We start from the raw sequence: 19,699 nt of genomic DNA, 5'->3' as shown, positions 1-19,699 counted from the left end.
ATGAGCTACGATATATTTTTAATATATTTTTTTATGTTGGTTAGTATTTAGTATTTTCCTGTAGGCAGGGGATTCGAATCCGGCTACTTTCAATTTTTTTACGTTTCCTAAAACAGCATTTTATGACCACATATATATTTTTTTAATTTTAAAGCTTACAGATGTCATTATATAACTATGATTTATCTGTATAAAATTCAATAGAACCTCCTCAACCATTTTCACATTTTGCATTCTCTCAGAATTTTCATTTGCATCCTATTTATGTGTATTGGCAGTCTCTATTTCATAATTATTTAATGACTTTGCTAAATAAATGTTAGGTATTTGTTTAATAACGGCATACTCACGTTCAGCAATCCGCACTGTCCTCCGCCGTTGTACTGTTGTAAGAACACTCTGTTGACTGACTCGCTGTATTCGTTTTCGACTCCAACACCACTGCCCTGGCGGATAGCTTGGCCAAAACCTTGGATGACTTTTCTGCCTTGTCCCTGTGTAACATATTGTCCTTGTCCTTGGCTAACTAACTGTCCTTGACCTTGACGAATGCCTTGACCAAATCCTTGCGATACGTAAGCTCCTTCGCCCTGGCTCACTAGTTCACCTTGGCCTTGAGATAGAAATTGACCCTGTCCTTGGCGGATTCCTTGTCCAAATCCTTGTGATACGTCTAACCCTTGTCCCTCAGACACAATTTGGCCCTGGCCTTGAATCACACCGAGTCCTTGCCCTTGTCGTAGACCAGAACCGAAGCCTTGAGACACACCAATTCCTTCTCCTTGTGATACAAATTGACCTTGGCCTTGTCTGATACCTTGTCCAAATCCTTGAGATACTCCAACTCCTAGTCCTTGTTGTACACCAGCTCCAAGTCCTTGCTGTGCACCAGCTCCAAATCCTTGTGATATTCCTAGTCCTTGTCCTTGAGAGACTACTTCACCCTGTCCTTGTCGTACTTCTGATCCAAAACCTTGTGATATTCCTAGTCCTTGTCCTTGAGAAACTACTTCACCCTGTCCTTGTCGTATTCCTGATCCAAAACCTTGAGATATTCCAACTCCTTGTCCTTGGGATACTGCTACACCCTGTCCTTGTCTTACTCCTGATCCAAAACCTTGAGATATTCCAACTCCTTGTCCTTGGGATACAAACTGGCCTTGTCCTTGGGAGACAAACTGACCTTGTCCTTTCTTAATAGCTACTCCTTGACCATTAATGACACCTAAACCTTGACCAACACCTTGGCTGAATCCAACTTTTTGGCCGACACCAAATTGTGATTGCACGCCCTGATGACATTTTTTTCATATTAGTTTATATAAATTGACATATGTATCATGATCATTTTTTAACGATAAACATAGAAAAACTAATAAAAACATAAATATTATAGTTTTAGATGTTTACCTGGCCTTGCACTCCTATGGTTCCTTGTCCTCCAACACCATACTGCCCGACGCCCTGGGATACAACGGCACCCTGTCCCTGTGATACAAATCCACCTTGTTGGCGTACTCCTTGCCCCTGGACAACACCAACACCTTGTCCCTGACGGATGCCAGTACCAAAACCTTGGCTAATGGCGCTTCCTTGGCCTTGACTCACAAATTGACCTTGACCTTGCTTCCTAATCTGTCCTTGTCCCTTTTGGATGGCGGTGTTGACTTGTGATCCTGAACCAAATTATCTTATTATAAGATTTATTTATACATTTTTCGTTAAACAATGATCGATTATTATAATAAGAAAATAACTAAAATGGCTTTTAAATATTTTTAAAATCTTTTTGCTCATTGTGAGAAAAACATTTATTTATATTTAGTTTTTTGATATAAATTATGCTTTCAATCGTTTTGTCATCATAATATACATATGTGTATATTTGTTCGTAACACTTTAAATAATCATTTTAAATGATTTGCATACAAAATTGGTTTTCGATATCGTTTTGTTGATTGATTTAAAGATTTATAAACCTACCTTGTCCAGCAATACCAAATTGTCCTTGGCCTCCTTGGCTATAAATACCGACTCCTCCTTGTCCAAACTGACCCTTGACAGGGAAGGGAGTGGATGAAGGAAATCCAGAAACTTGGTTGGGATTGAATGGAGAAACAGGTGGTTTGGTCGACCTGTAGAAATTTGTTTATTGAGAAAAAAAAAATAAAGTTTTGTACTTAAAAATGTGATTAATATTATTTGCCAGTTCGAAATTTTCGCGAATATTGATTTGAAGTTGGATGACCAATGTTATTAAGATAAAAGTAATATCTTATTATAGCATCTACCATCTTAGGATTGGCAGAGAGAACTAAGTGTTAAGAAACCTGTTCCTTACTTTTCCAGACATTGCGTGTTAAGTTGCCTGTACTTAAAGCCTCTCTTTGTCTTGCTAAGCTGATTCTACAAAAAAAACCATCTCTTTTCAAAACTTACATGAAATTATTCAATAGTAGAGATCCTGTAACTGGAGGCCTTGCTGTAATGGTTGGTTGGATGTTATTGGGACTGACGCGGCTATCAGGTACGTATTTGCCATCGTTTCCACCGAAAACTCCGGGAACCCATTTACCTAGCTGGTTCGTTGGCCAGGGATCAGTGTAGAATGGGTCGCGACAGCACTTGCCGATACGACCAGTTTCAATGTCCCTGCAGTCCTGTGGGCATATATTAAGTTTTATCTTAAATTTTTTATATATTAATTATAAGGACTTATTAAATTCATTAAAATTTTTCTTCCACGCCAACTCCAAATAGGCAGAACTTAATATCGCAATTTTTTAACTACGTCTGTTTACTCGTCGAATAACTGATTTAAAAAAAATTGGACTCTGCCCAGACTTGGAATACAAACTGATAACCTCCATATTTTAAAATTCACAAAAATTATAACTCATCGGTCAGCTTTGGCAAATCTTCTCACGTCTTGGTGATATCATTGAACAAATAGAATGGTTTTACGTTTATTTTTAAAGATCATTTGTAATTTGCATACATGTACTCGACCACTTCGATGTTATTAGACTACAAGAACAAGTTCTTGTGTATTTGCATGCTACCCTACTTCACGTCGTATTTAGCAAATAAGAGCGTAGATAGAGGGTACCTAACGTTATGAACTTATGGTACTCCAGCCTCAGACTTCAGATACTTCAATATTCTTGCTAAAAATATATATTCATATATTACATACATATGTATATATGCAATATTTTTAGTAAAAATTTATGCAAGAATTTCAAGTACTTAGATCTAGGTTAGATCAAATTGAGATCCAAATGTCTTTAACGTCTAGAATATAGATGATCTAGTGAAACAAGTTTACATCCTGCCTTAATAACTAAAAAGGTCAAAATGTTTATACTCGCATTACTATAACTGGTTAAAACCTAAAACCTATAAAACTTTTTATTGTTTCCGTTGACTTTTAGCATTTGTCGGAAAGGGCAGTCTTTTTAAAACGTTTACTGTGGCCTCACATCGACTTCTCGCCATCGCGGATTGTGTCAATGTAATGTTTGAAAGATGAGGCCGTAAAAAAAACGTAGCCTCAAATTTATAGCTTTTAGCCTTAGCTTCGATAGTGTGGTCGCAAAATTTTCAGATTTTTAATATTAAGCCTAAATAGACATTCCATAAAAGTCACGTAATTTTTTATTGGGTTTCGAGCAACAATTGAAATACTTACAGTAAGAGGTACTCTATAAGCATCTTGATCTCTGGTCAGTATGACGGTGGTGTTGGATATGACTCCCTCAGCGGTACAGAACTCGATGGGTGTGCATTTAAGAGCAGCAGCACAACCGGCTGGGATATCGCCTGATAATGGATATTTATAATAATTAAATTTAAGCTGTTATTAAAAATTACTAAACAAAAAATGTAAACATAATGGTTACAACATTCTCTTTGACACAATGTGAAAATAAGAAAAAAATGATTTAAATTTTCACCGATATTATACAATTTTGTAAAATATTATTGTTGCTGTAGATGTGGGTTTGATTCCCACTCGGGGAAAAATATAACTACTAAGTTTAAATAAACTTACTTGGCACTGGCACCGGCACTGGTACTGGCACTGGGACTGGAATTGGAGTAGGCTTTATCCTTGGTGGTCTATTCTCATCCAAAATTATGGAGCCTTCTTCGTAATTTGGACTTGGTGGAACAATAGTTTCTCTATTGATCGTCTGTTCACCGATAGGTGGAAGATATCCTGGAGCTGAAGTTGAGGATACGGGAGGCAAGTAGGTAGGTCTGCCTGTAGTGATAATAGGCCTAGGCGATGTCACAAAAGTGGGAGTAGGGAAAACTGTGGAGCTTACAATATTGGTGCCACTCTTGGGATTATCAACGGGAGGAAGGTAAGGGATGCCAGGTTTCAAATTGGACCCGATAGCTCCAGGTCGATATACGCCAGCTACTTCGCTGCCAGCAGAAAGAGCGTCGGTTTCGATGAAGTTTGTGCCAGAGGATTTAAATCCGTTGGCATTAAATCTTGAAGTTGTCGGGGCCAAGGTGGATCCGGCACCATATCCTACTGAGCCTCTGCTCACAGCTCCTATTCCAGAACCGATAGAGGCAGTTGAACCATAAGCTCCCTTCCCGATTGAGGAAGCTACGCCGTATCCAGCTTGTCCAGACAGTACGGATCCTTGGTTTGCAAAGGATCCTTGGCTGCTGGCGAGAGCCACTTCTATTCTGCAGCAAATCTCAGTACGCACGTTGCAATATTGTTTCTGTAACAAAGAAAAAATTGTTTTAAGAAAATTTGTTTCATTAATTTTTTCATAGATTTTTCTAGTAAAGTAAAGTTTTTTTAGTAAACTACTCAACGTCTTACTTTGTTACCAGAGCGGAGAAATAAAAAAAAAACAATACTTTAATAGGGGAATCGATCCCACAACCGCTGCGTTTACAGCCACTCGGTCTAAGCTTTTATTCTTAATAGTGATGTGCCATACTTTCAAATGGTCGCTAGTATTGATATTTTACCCTTTTACGATCATTATTAAGATGTAATACAATCATAACGTTTCAAAGCAAATTCAATAAGCGTAGCTATAAAACGTGCTAGGAATTGAAAATTGAGCTTAGTACCTATATATATGTAAATATATATATGCAAATATATGCAACGTGCATGCATGGATCCCATTCGATTTAATCTTTATTAAATTTATGTCATTTTCAATGATGAAAACAAATGGTTATCCAAAAATAGTGGTGCGTGTTAGTGTACGCACCACTATTTTTGGATGCAATGTGAAGATATTCAAAGGTGTTACAAGATAGACCAATCACTATCTACTGTTCTATGTAACGAGCTTGTTAAATTTTCACATGTTTTATTTTATAATTTTGTACCGAAAATGTAAAGGAAACTTTAATATAAAGAAATAGATATTCTTTTTTGCTTGAATATGAACAAATAAAACGGCATATATTTTTATTACGTGTTTCTGAGACCGTCGCGTCGTGGCGCAGGGGCAGCAAGCTTAGCACAGTAAATGTGACGATTACGTGTTTGATTCCCACTTCGGGCATTCCCGATAATACATTTATTGCGTTTATTTTCTCGCCCTGGTTATTAGACGAAGTGTGGAGCTAAATTCCACTACTCAACACATTGTCTTGAAAATTGTGCGAAAATTTGACTGACTGACTTTGCACGCTGAAAGAGTGTTTTTAGTGTAATTAAGTTTTTTTAACATTCCACTCTTAAAAAAGAAAAAAATTGGTGTAGAAGAAGTTAGATTTCCAAAAGGTGCGGTTTAAATCCAGCCCCGTTAAAAATTAAATATTTCTCCATATTTTTTTCTAGAGAGTAACATAATATCAAAATGCCATAGCCTACAATGACAGTACACTGCGTAACGTTATACACGATTCTACGGGTCACAAGTACGAATCAATAGGTGTTAAGAAACGTGTATTGTCATTCAAACATTACGTATTTTGATTAATCGATGTCCAAATACAGGCTCTAACTCTGCCACGTCAGAGAGTGCTAGTGGTGTCTGACATACTGTCAGCTGTTATGATATGGTGGTTATGATATGGTGAGCGCGGCGTTGGGTTCCGTAACTCAATACGCTATGTCTCGAAAGTTGAGTGATGTGCGAGGAACTTCAAATAAGGTTCCCCTTGCATATCCTCCTACATGTGGTATACAGCATATTATACTTGATTTAAAAAGAAGAAACGAAAGAAACTGAAATATTTTCAACAAGCTGAAGATACTCAGCGACTTAATTTACGCGTACGAGATACAAGAAAACTGCATGCTTAATATTAGTTTCCCAGTGCATGTCTCTGTATTGCTAACATAAAAAGTAATTATAGAATTACATACATATACGTGAAGTTCGATTCCCATTCGGAAAATCAAGTTATTTTCATTTCCTCGCTCTAGTACAAGACAAAGCACGGCGTTTAGTACCATCACTCAACACTATGTCTAAAAATTGGTTGGAAAGTGGGGAGCGGCTTTCGTAACACTAGGTTCCCTCTGCTTACTCTACTACATCCGGAACACAACATGAAGCTATTTAGTTTAATTAAATAAAACTATATAGAAATTGAACCTATAACCTCTTACTCAGACTGAGGCTCCCCAAGCCTCAATAACGTAAAATACAGTGACATATTACAAAACGCTATATAAAATTTAACTGGACAGAGCGTAAATAATGAGATAAGTTTTGTAATCGACTGACATTTAGTGATTTATATTTAACTTTAGTTAAGGTTCTAAAAGACATTAAAGTGTAAATATATAATTAAAGGCATGGGTGAGTTCCCCTTTATCACGCAGGGTAGGCAGACGTAACCTGGGAACCTAGTGTTAAGGCAGTCTAAACTTATTAAGAACTACGCCAATTGGTTGTTTCATATAAAATATCAACATTTTCGAACACGATGTATTACAAATGTCGACGCTATATTAAAGTAAATCACAGTAGGTTAAAGAGCACCTAGTTAAATGCTTAAGAAGTTCTTATACATTACTAGTCAACGCCCGCCACTTTGTTTATGTGGATTTTAATATGTAAAGTAAAAAAATAGATATTTTTTCGTTTTCCAAGTAATTTTCTCTAATTCTTCATTTCTCAGTATTCCGTCACTCAATACCTACGCCTTGCCTCCAGAATTGCGCGGTGAATGTGGAATGAAAACTTCTTAGCATCAGGTTCCCAGGTTCCCTCTCTTAGTATATTCCCCTACACTTTCTAATGACCCTGACCCACGTAGAAGAGTTCAGTGTTCTACGCCGCGTAGTTCCGGCTGTGTTGTCTGTCAGTTATTGAGTAAGGGAACAGTTTTATGTGTAGATAGATACTGTTCTTTACTCTCTGCCCATTTTTCATACTCAATTTTATGATTTGCTGTTTTGGTGCGACTGTAAACGCGACGGTTGTGGGTTCGATGTCCAGTCGGGGGAATTACACTACGTTCCCTCTCTGCCTCAAGGCAGGGTTGCTTTTTGCGGGATACAGCGTGAAGTTGCGAAAATAACTCATTCGTATGCAGAAATGCTCTTATCAGCAATCAAATAGAGCCACTTCAAGTATGAACTTAGCTACTGTCGTAGATATGCATCAAGCTCATGTAATATGTAAATCTTAAATATAAATCTCTTTAAGTCCTTTTAGAGATTTTGCAATGAACGAACAAATTCCTTCAACTTCACACGATAGTAAATTGAATACAGTACTATCCTGCTATATGCGGGATACCATGGGAAGCTAAAAAAAAATCAAATCTCGGAAGTGAAAGCTTGGGGAAAAGGACAAAAGGTTGTTTTAAAATAGATTTTTAGGAGATGGTTAAAATTTAAAATTATCCCGTTAAGTTACGATCTTTAAAGAGAAGATCTTATTTCTTTAGGTATATGTTATTTCGAATTCAGATATAGCAGGTATGTCTAGTGTGAAAACACTCCGTTAATTCAACACCTTTCAACACGTTTTGTTACGAAAGAGAAGAAATGAAAATAATTCAGGTGGAACTCTCGAGGTGGAATCGAACCTACAACCTTCGCGTCTAGAGCCATACGCTCTAGTTCCGTACAACAATTAAATTTTAATAACGGAAAAACGCAGCCACATAATAACACGTCATTATTCGTGAGAAAACGATTGTGTATTGTTATTTTTTTTAATAATTAATAATTTACATGTCATTTTTTTTTTGTATTACATAATAATCTTGTGGCTATCGATTTAAAGTATAGGTTTATTTATAGATAGAATATTGATTTTTTTCCCTTTTTTCTACGCTAAATTGCCTTATGAAAGGTTTTATTGCAATCTGTCAGTTTGACTGACTTTTTCATGTTTCAATTTTTTGATAAAGCAGGGTAGAGGCAGGAAGAAAATGGCAATCATTATGTGATTTTTATATTTTCTAATATTCATTTATAAAGATGACTATTGACGTCATCGTGATTTGTCGGACAAAAAACGATGATCAATATTAATAGTGTAAGTAGGGTTTTTTCCAACACATTTAGAGAAAAAATATAGTAAGTGCACACAAATATTGAACTCAGCTGGACTCCAATTTGCGCCTTTTCAAAACCGTTCTGACTACTAAGCCATGCGTTAAATGTTTGGCTTAGAAAAGCGTATTTTTTTTGTTGTTTTAAACAATTATTGGTAGAAACTAGTGCAAAAGTAATAACTTGTATACTACATTTTTTCTCATAAATTTTACTTTATTAAATTTTAAAGAAATATTTTTTACATCCTAACCGTACATTCCGTCGTAAAAGTTCTCTTTGCGTTGCTCAACACACATCATATATTAACATAATAAGTTTAAATATTCAACTATGTGTGACGACATTCTAATATAAATGTTACCTTTTCTAAAGGTTCAATTTCTAATCTATCTACGCATTCGTGGCACAGTATCTTACTTGTGGGCTCGATCCCAACTCTGGAGAATGAATTATTTTCATGACCACGCTCTGGAAAATAAAACGCGGCGTTAAATTCCGCCACGTAACATGCAACGTATTGAAAATTAGAGGTGGACAGTGGAAAACGGAGTGTCTTAATATTAGATTCCTTCTGTCTACCGTACTTACTATATACGGGAAACAGAAACAAAAAATGAAAAGAGGTATAATCTCGTTATTTTCTGTTTCGTTTTTAAGACATCGAGAAATGAACATTCCATTACCCTTAGAATCATTTTAACCATCTGAACTGTTTTATTTGGAATACAGCGTGAAGCGAAAGAAAGAGATACGTTTTTCTTTCCCGTTACTTCCCGTTCCCGTCGGTATTTCGATAAAATCTCCGATCAGTGCTCCCCTAAGAACCAACTTAATAATTTAAGCTTTTTACGCTATCAATATAAGTAATAACAGATTCTGACCACTAATTAATTATCACTTTGGAAGACGAAGCATGGCGTTGAGTTACGCCACTCACACTTCGTGTAGATCGAACCTACGACCATCACGTATACAGTTGGACACTGTCCAACTGCGCCGAGATGGCGTCATATTATTTTAAATACCCGTCCACGTATTGCGTAAGTGACCTCAAGATGCTAAAACCTGTTCCACAAGTAGCTGAGAATGCCGAAAACAATATGAAAAATGCGGACTTTCATTGAATTAAGCTTTGTAATATTTTGTTTTTTTTTTGCTTCATGCAGTATCACGCATATAGCATAGCAAGGTAGGCAGAGGGAACCTAGCTCTAAGACATTCCGTTGCCCTCTTATCACTGAATATTCGAGACATTGCGCATCGAGAGTCCGAGTTCATCGCCACGCTTTTGTCTTGTTACCGGAGCGGGAAAATGAAAATAAGTCATTCCCCCATTGGCAACTCGCAACCATTGCCTTTACAATCAGCCTCATCATTAAGAATATATGTAGCATCTGTATTTTTGTTCTCTTATTGGGGAACGGAGTGTCTTAACTCTAGGTTGTCTCTGCCTACCCTACTATGTGCGGAATACAATGTGAAACTGATTATTATTTATTTATCTTTTTTTTAGTTTAATATATTTTTAAAACCAAGTAATTATATGAAAAAATATCAATGGACTGACTATTCTGACATAATGTTAATAAATAATTTAAATTATTAAAAAACTAATTTGGCTAAGTAGTCAATTTTTAATACAAGTTAGAAGATTTAAAAAAAATCCTCGTCTTTATTTAAAATTCCTTGTCATTTTCAAATGTTTTCTGAAATAGTCTATCATTCATTTGGAGAAGCTACTTAGTTTTACGATATTTTCAGTATAGTGGTGTAAGTAAAGGTAACCAAATCCTAAGTATTACTCGCTCCTTTCTGTTATAACCGGGCTTTATCGAATAAGAGGAAAAAACATACGCTCGTGTGGTGTTGAATTTCAGATTACCGAAAGTGGGCAGAATGGTTTTCCACAAACTTTTCGATTACATCGGAAAATGTAAGAAAATCCGTAAATTGTCATAAGAAAAAACAAATATAACATTACATTTTCAATTCAACTGAAATTGAAATGAAAAGTCCAACTTTTCCCAGGAAAATAGACAAGGTGGTCTAGTACCACTAAGTTTGGTACGTTTTATATATGCACTGTGCATTGTGCATTGTCTACCGCACAGATGAAACAACGACAACTCAGCAACGGCAGAGTTTTATAGACATTTACATATTTTAAAGCTAATTTCCAACTTATTACTCTTCTTACATCGATAAATAATTAATAGGAACAACCAAAATGCGAAACCGAATAAGGAGTTCAAGAAAAAAACTAGACAGACCGAAAAAGTTGACATTTGAAATTTGACCAGACAAAAAAAGAGAAAAAAAAAAGGTAATTTCTACCCGTAATCATTTCTAAGATCCTGCTTCGCGTCCTTGACATTTACATATATGCACCTGCATACATACACCCGTACGTGCATTATTAATTATATTTTTTCATAGCTTCACGCTGTATCCCGCAAACAGCAGGGTGGACAAACGGAACCTAGTGTTAAGATATTTCTTACCCTACGCACTACTCAATTTTCGAGACATTGGTTATTTATTAGCGAAACTTAACGCTGTACTTTATCTTGTTACAAGAAATTATTATTTCCTCTTAGTGTGACTTGAATCCACAATCGTCGGGCTTACAGGCAGACGCTCTACTGAGATGGTGATGAAAGGAGTGTCTTAAATCAAGTTCCCAAGTTCCCTCCGCCTATTCCACTAAATGCAGATACATGGTGAAGGTAAAAAAAATCATTCCTCTGAGATCGAACCCACAACCGTTGCGTTTGCAGTCAGATGCCGTAGCACTGCGCCACGGTAGCTTCCAAATAATGATTATGACTTATTGTATGAATAATATACTTCCTAACCTGCCTGCGCTGCGGTCTAACAAAATATATGTTTTTAATAATATGCAAAGGTCGTGTGTGTATGTTTGGTTAATTTATTTTTTTATTTGTGATGTTAAGGTCGATATCACATTATTGTAAATTTTAATAGACTTTGATTGATTGTTGAAAAATCTAATGTATATTTTATGTTTACTCATATTTAATTATATATTAAAAAAATCACAGTCGAACGGCACAGCATCTAACTGTAAACTCCACAGTTGTGGATTCGATCATTTTTCGCGAAATGAATTATTTTAATTGTTTGGCTCTAGTAATAAGACAAATCACAGCGTTGAGTTCCGCCAGTTAAACTAGGTTTCCTCTGTTCCTACTGTGCTAAATTTGGGATAGAGCGTGCAATTACTTTTAACTACTATATGTTCAGACATCGGTAATTTAATACATATCGTAATTTCAGATTTACGATACATCCCGCGAAGCACGCATCGTGGCGCACCACAAAAGTTTGTTCCCTATTTTAATGGTAGCATTTTCTTCTAAAACCTATAGAAAGTTATTTAAAATTCACTAACACTTATCCTACCCTGCAAAATGCGAGAAAAAGCGTGATACTGTCACGCCTTTTCCCGTATACAATAACCATCTAATTTTCAAAAGAGGAAATCATGACTAACAAGAAAAGTATTACGATAACAACAGTGAACAGAACTAGTTATGTCACCTACACAATTGGCATGTTTGGTTGTCGCGTAAATGAAGGTCAAACACTTTGGAGCCCAAATCTCAAAGGTTATCACGATTTATGATAAAATCGCGAGTTGCATTTAAAAAAATGATGTTGAGAAAATTATGTCAAAATTATTTTTTTAATTCAATTTAAAATATTGTTTATTTAAGCGATTATTTTTGTGATACGTTGAATAAACATAGAGCTACCGCAAGCTCAGAAGGCGGTTCTGCTGATGAGAGGTAGGAAACTTAACTTAAGTAGTTAAAAAACTAGCTACTAACCTTAACTTTCACTTGCACAAAAGCAACGCCATTGTTGCATAGGGACTTCAGGACACAAGAATAGCCGTCAGCAGAACAAGTTTGCTCCAAATCACCAACTTGGGCTTCTACACCAACGTTTCCAGAACTTTGGAAAATTTCGTCGATATTCTGTTGTGTTTGTTGTTGTTGTTGAAAGTCGAAATCTGCCTTTCCATTTTGGATCAGGTTTACGTTGGCGCTTACTGGGACGAAGGGTGCGGGAGATGAACCCACGTAACCATTGACTGCCTTATTCCCGGATACAAAACCTCCAGCACCGAAATTTTGTGCAGCGGCACCAACCCCAAATTTTTGTGCAGCTGCATTAGCCTCGAAAGCACTCTGGAATCCTTGACCAGCTTTGAAACCGCCGGTCAGGAATGGATTTTTGGACAGATCTACTTCGCCGTTATTGGATGTACTGTATGAGGACTCGAATGCTGAAGATTGGTATGATGGCTTAATATCAGCAGCTAATTTGGAGAAATCGCCATTTAAGAATGGATTGGCACCCAAGTCCAAGGCACCAGCGACACCACCAGCTATACCACCAGCGCCGCCACCAGAAAAGCTAGAGCTTGATGATTTACTGAATTTTTCAAAACTTCCACTGGCACCTCCGGCCTTGAACGGTGAGTCTTGGTTCATCCACCAAAAAGGTGGGTTATCTAAGCCTTCGAATACATTGTTACCAAAACCAGCTGCTTGGAAGCTAAATTCATTGTTGACGTCAGCTGCTGCAGCTGCGTTAAAAGCATCGACATTACCAAAGCGTTCGATTATGTTTCCATCTTTAATTTTAAGTCCAGCGCATCCTTTATCAGAGGAGCAACCTTGGAATGACTGCTGTGTGTGGACTTCAGCCCCTGGTAAGGCTTTCAGGGCTGCAAAGACTTCTCTAGGTGATTTCAATTTAATGTTCAATGATGTGCAGGTAGTACAGCGCTCCACCCTGGCTTGGGGTTCTGATTCTTCAGCTTCGACTACGGGTTCTTTCGATTGTGGCAATTCTTTAACATCTTCAATGTTTTCTGGGAGGGCATGGACTGCTAATAACAGGCTTAGTGCCACCACTGTTTTGAGTAGTGGCTTCATTTTATACCTGAAACAAAAATAACAACATTGATTATTATTTCTAAATATTATGAGGTCGTCGTGACACAGCGACACAGCCTCACTGTACTCGTGGCGGTTGTGGGTTCGATATCCACTCCAATTATTTTCTTACGAAAACCAAACGGGAGTTCCACTACTTAGCACGCAAAGTGTTAAAAGTTGGGCGGTGTGTGGGAATAGAGTATCGCAACACTAACCTGTTATATCCGGGATGAAACTATGTACAAAAAATGAATATTTTTATAGCCCAAGGAACCCTAAACGAAGTGATAATCAAAAAAAATCATGCAAACAAAATTTTACTTTAAACAACTCGTCAAATTTTTTTTTAGTACCATCATTGAATACCAAAGAATAGTTCAAGGGCGTATAATAATAAAACAACGTAAAGTATGGCGGAAAACAATTCTTAATCTTTATTCCTAAAGCCATAGAGTCGAATTTAGTATATTTTTTCGAAATTTACTGTTTATAAAGTTTGCTTAAATGCTTATAACTATTGACATATTATATATGATTGTTATTGATCTTCGACCTCTCATTAATAATTTCTGGGGAAAACGATTCATTAATTACAATTTATGACGTTGGAAGATGACGTTTGTCCACTTTGGTTAAGTGGTAGTGTAAAGGGATCTTTTTTATATTTTACGTACGAACAAATTTCACCCCTTTTATATCAAATGAAAATAAATAAGCGTATTGTATATGGCAATAATATATATAAGCAAGGCTTAAGATTTTTAGCTTTATTACAATAATTGTTTGTCAATTTACTTAACACACAATAAATGCGTTCAGAATTTGGCGACAAAATTATATTACGAACCAAGTATCTAGGTTCCCAGGTTCCTAAATCTAAATATACGGAATACAGTATGAAGCTAGAAAATATAACTAGATATCCTACTGAGCAATGACGATATGTTATAAATAATGACTAGACCATATTAGGTGCGATTACCTTAAAAGGGTGGGTGCGATTATAATAAAATTGTAGGCATTCTCTATGGGCATCACAAACAAAATCTTGTTTCTTATTTGATGTCATAATTATTATAATTATAAGGAATTTGTTATAATAAGTATTAATTAGCCTGACCGTAAATGCGACCCCTTTGGGTTCAATTCCCACTCAGGGTAATGAATTATTTTCATTTCCTTGTTTTGGTTAGAAGACAAAGCAAGAGTCACTTAAGTTGCAATGTCTCGAAAATTCAGCGGCCATGTGGAACGGAATTCTAAACACCAGTTACCCCCTTCTTTCCCTGCTGTAGCCTGTCTGAACTGTTATATCTGCTTACTCTGCTATATGCGAGAAAGACGAACTTAAAAAAAGTGATTACGTATCACTAAGTCTTTTGTTTGGCAACGAATATTTGGTAATAGACAAATATAGAATAATTTACGACTACTGCTCTGATTTTCACTCTCAAGCCTTATTAAGATTTTTTCTTATGTGACAGAAGCTAAATAAAAAGGTAAGGTTATGTAATGTTCATTTATTATATAAAATAAAAATAATTGTGAAACATTAAAAATATATTTGTTTAGCTTTACGCTGTATCCTGCAGATAGCATCCTGTATATAGCAGGATAGGCAGAGGAAAGCTGTTAACCCAGTGTTAAGACACCCCGTTCTCAGTAAGGCGCTTCCATTCCACACTTTTCGCCGAATACGCCAGGAAAAAAAATATAAAATATAAAAAAATGTAGGTACAGAGGGGCACTTCCCCTATGGACTATACAACTCAAAAATGATATTTCAATTCGAAACAGTAGTTTCTGAGATTAGCGCATTCAATCTAACAAACTCTTCAGCTCTATTATACGAGTATTATGTAATAAATATAAATTAAAGATTAGATCATTTTTGAACACACCCTATAAGGAATGTACAAAGTTAAACATAATATATTTGTATTATACAGTGGGTGTGTAAATGATTAAAAGTAGCGTGTATTTGGTTAAGCAGCGCTAGACGATATCTAAAAATGGATGGGTATTATTAACATAAGCACTTATATATCATATGAGATTTGATTTTTTTTTCTAAGAAAATAAATTTAGTTTTTTTATATTAATGTATGGCATTTTTAACTGAACATAAAATCTGTATAGACAATTCTTATTTAAATAGAAAAGAAAATGACATGCTCAATTTTGTTTAGCTACAAAGCAAAACCTAAAGAAGGGAATGGAGAGAGAGAGGAGAGAGGTCGTCGTGGTGCAGCAGCACAGTGTCTGAACTTACAAATTCGATCTCACTCCAGGGGCTAAAGAACGGAGTAATTTAAGACTAAATCAATTCTACGTAGCTCTCTAAAATACAGGCGTGTGCCAAAAAAGAAAATCGTTACTAAAACATAATAAGAAACGTAGCCGCATGTACCTCTGACTGCTCTGCTATATGCGGGCGGGATACAAAAAAAGAACAAAAAAAAATTTAGCGACTTTACCAACACAAAGAGGAACCGGAAAGGCAAAGGAAAAAATTGAACCGGAACTTTAATATTTAGTATCTAACCCTGAGACCGTAGCTGTCAAAATAAACACACAATACGTAAATTTAGTTATTATAACGTAAGGTTACATTTTATATATTGAATAAACATCCTATTGTTATTGCTTTCTGAAGGATATTTTAAGTGCTAGTGGCGCAGTGGAACAGGGCCTGACTGTAAATGTAATGGGTTCCGACAATTATACTTCAGTGAATATTGGAAACAAATTCTGAATAAATAATAAAATAGGCCAGTCGTGATGCAGGTGCACAAGCGTGCAATTATGAACTCGATAAATGAGGATTCGATTCCTGCTTAAGGGACGCTTACAACGATTTACCAAACGTATTCTATCTAATCCAAACCGCTGCGAGAAAGCGTATTCGATCGATCGAATTTAAGCATTTTTTTTACTTTCCCGCTCTAGTAGATAAAGCGCGGCGTTCAATTCCGCCAATCAACACGCAATGTCTCAAATTTAGGCGGTAAATTGAGTGTCTTGCGGGATAAAGCGTGAAGTAATGGCATCTAAGATTTATATGACAGATGTTATTGAAATTACTTATTACAGGGTTGTCGGTTGTTAATGATTCACACACTCGCGCGTGGGAGGGACCAAGGTTCGATACAATTTATAAACGATTATCAGTTTGTTCTTTATGTCTCTTAAATGATATTACTTAAATATTTGTTTTAATAATGAAAGCTGAGTTATAAGACAAAGCTTGTATTAAAAGAAGCGTCGTAGCGTAGTGTCTGGTTGTGTTCGAATTTCACTCTAGAGAATAAATTATGAGAATCTATTGATAAGACACTACGTTAGCTTCGCGCTTCATCTCACAGAGGGAATCTCGCAGGGAAGGAGAAGAACCTCGTGTTAAGACATCCCGTTACCGACACACCGCCTAATTTTCTAAACATTCCGTGGTGACTGGCGGAATTCAACGCTGCGTTTTGTAGCACCATACTTAATTTATAGCCAAATATCACCTCACAACGTATAGAGAAACCTAGTCTTAAATAGTCTTCAAGGCTTTTGAAAGTGATGACATAAAGTGTGTGGAATGATGTGGGCGGAGTCGTTTAAGAAATTCTGTTTAGCGTAAATGTGTTCATTTTACGTATAAATACTTATTTATAGATCATTCTTGTTATGACACCGTGACACCGTGGCGGAGTGGCATTACATGGTTATATTAAAATAATTTTTCTTCCCTCGAGATGATCCCACTATAAGTGTGCTTGATTACGCATCTCAATGTCAATAGAAATGATTAATCGATATAAACATATGAAATCTAATGTAACTATAAAAGGTAATGAGACCTCATGCTGTTACTCATACCTCCATACTACTTGCGACCCAAACGCGGCTTCGCCCGCTTACACTTATTATTATATATATTATAGCTAAATTATTAAAGATACTTAGGCAAATTTTAGTCTATGTATTATACTGATATATAATCTACATTACTGTAAAGTTTCATTTAGATCCGTTCAGTAGTTTTTGCGTGGAAGTGGGACAAACATTCATCTTCATAAGTTATTATATTTGTAATATTAGTAGGATTATTAGAATGCTGGTATTAAAGGCATCTAATAGAACCTAGTGTAAAAAATTTCTAAGTCAAAAGAATTCTGTGGGTTCAATCCCCATTCGGGAAAATTAATTATTTTATTTCCAAGGCAAAGATTGTGAGAGTTCCGCTACTCAACAAAATGGGTGGGAAACGGAGTGTCTCAACACTAAGTTCCCTCTGCCTATTCTGCTATACACGGGATGCAGCGTAATGCTATTAAAAGATCCGTCTACAGAAGTCAGCCGCCATAGTCATAGCATAAAAAACAAAATAAAAAAATGTAATTTAAATAAATCTTATTACCGTGAGAATATTTAAAGAACTAAAAATAATTAATCTCCAAAATGTATGTATGTAAGTATAGAACAATAATGTTAAATGGTCTATAAATTTTATATGAGAAACAACCTTGACCTCAGGTTGAAATTCACAGATTCAAATCTGATGAAGCAATTTTTTTATCTATACTTCTTGACTAATATTATAAAACTGGAGAGTTTGTTTGGTTGAACACGCTAATCTCAGAAAGTACTGGTTCGAATATAAAAAAAAAAAATTACGTTCGATTGTCCATTTATCGTGAAAGTCTATATTGTATATCTTCTTCGCAATAAAACAAAACGCAGCGTTGAGCGTCGCTACTCGATACGCAATCTCTAAGAAGAGGCCGGTGCGTGAAGAACGCTTTATGCAGGATACGGGGTTGTATCCCCGTATCCTGCATAAAACGCGTATCGCGTATCGCGAATAAATTAAAAACAATCCAAAATATTTGAACTGGCGACCTTTACTTTATCTATATTAATGTGTATATAATATAATAATAAATCACTATCCATATATCACGATTGAATCGTTATTCAAACGACCGTAAATCTTAAATTACCGTTAAATTGACGATTGTTATATTAAGTTAAGCGTTTATTTTATTTTTTTTGTTTTCGCTGCATCCCACATATCGCAGGGTAGGCCGAGGGAACCTGGGAACCTAATGAGAAATACTCCGTACCTCATTAGGACACTTCCCCATTTTCCACCGAATTCTTGAGACTTTGCGTGTTGAGTGGCTGAAGTCAACGCCAACGAATAATAAATAGGTACTTCATCCCCACAAAGGAATATCAAACTCACAACCACTGCTCACTCTGTCGCACTGTGCCACTAAGTGCCAATATTTCATACACGAGTTATTATATAATGTGATAAATCAATTTGTCAGTAATTTCACATATATTGTATAATTCACGCATTTTTTTGGGTTTCTTAAGGCTGTAACCTCTAACCTGTAACTTGTGTCATCGCTGTGTAACAACCGTTGAGGCCGCGGAGGCACAAATTTTATTTACAAACGCGGTTGTGGGTTCGATTTTCATTTGGGAGGATGAATAAACAACATTACCTGGGTTCGGTAAAGAACAAACTTCGGCGTTAAGTTCTGCCACTCAACAAGCAATGTCTCGATAATATGGCAGTGCCTGGGGAACGCAGTGTCTTAATGCTGGATTCCCTCTGCTTACCCTGCTATATGCAAAATATAGCGTTAAGTTACAATTTGTATCGTATAAAAATAAAATAAAGTAAATCGTTAGAAAGAGAATCTCACTAAAGCGGAGAAATTATTTTTTCCTTTTTTAATATTTACCCCCGCGTATAGGGGAAAAAGAAAACACTAAATATTTCATTCTCCTTAACACTGACAGGCAGACAGGTATATAGGGGACAACGAAACTATTAACATGAAGTAATGTAATATACTCTTCTTCAATAATTGTATTAGTATTTTGTATTAATATTTGTATTAATTGTATTAATCCTAATAAAAACAAAAATATTTTTTTCAATTCGAACCAGGAGTACCTGAGAAAAGTGCGTTGAACCAAACAAACACTGCAGCTCTACAATAATAGTATAGTAGTATAAATAAAGAAATTACAAAAGTCGCTAGCCTTCATATATTTATAAATAAAAGAAAATGATCTAAATTTCAACATTATTGTAAATTTGAATTGATTAAGAAAGATGATTCCAATATTCAAATATGGTTGACAAGGACGTGCATTTGCATTTTAACCTCATAAATACTATCTTTATATGATTAAGAAATGCCTAAAT

The 19,699-nt window shown here is 35.9% G+C and overlaps 1 protein-coding gene across 1 annotated transcript in view; it reads right to left on the bottom strand.

The window, feature by feature from the left end:
- The window catches only part of LOC146528167 (uncharacterized), a 38,231-nt gene that overhangs the window by 13,028 nt on the left and 5,504 nt on the right, over nucleotides 1–19,699 (bottom strand). Inside the window, exons 2-8 of the mRNA XM_085204593.1 lie at nucleotides 12,364–13,486; nucleotides 4,055–4,745; nucleotides 3,692–3,822; nucleotides 2,440–2,660; nucleotides 1,984–2,135; nucleotides 1,411–1,676; nucleotides 351–1,292 (exon numbers count right to left, since the gene is read on the bottom strand). Coding sequence (XP_085060719.1) covers nucleotides 351–1,292; nucleotides 1,411–1,676; nucleotides 1,984–2,135; nucleotides 2,440–2,660; nucleotides 3,692–3,822; nucleotides 4,055–4,745; nucleotides 12,364–13,479 — 3,519 coding nt within the window. The 5' untranslated portion in view covers nucleotides 13,480–13,486. The remainder of the gene's footprint in view (nucleotides 1–350; nucleotides 1,293–1,410; nucleotides 1,677–1,983; nucleotides 2,136–2,439; nucleotides 2,661–3,691; nucleotides 3,823–4,054; nucleotides 4,746–12,363; nucleotides 13,487–19,699) is intronic.

This window comes from Heliconius melpomene, chromosome 20 (genome assembly GCF_056956725.1).
Source record: "Heliconius melpomene rosina isolate 202511_hmr_F chromosome 20, ASM5695672v1, whole genome shotgun sequence".
Classification (NCBI taxonomy): Eukaryota; Metazoa; Arthropoda; class Insecta; order Lepidoptera; family Nymphalidae; genus Heliconius; species Heliconius melpomene.
The sequence above is the reverse complement of the archived record's forward strand: the minus strand, read 5'-3'. Positions and strand labels throughout refer to the sequence as shown.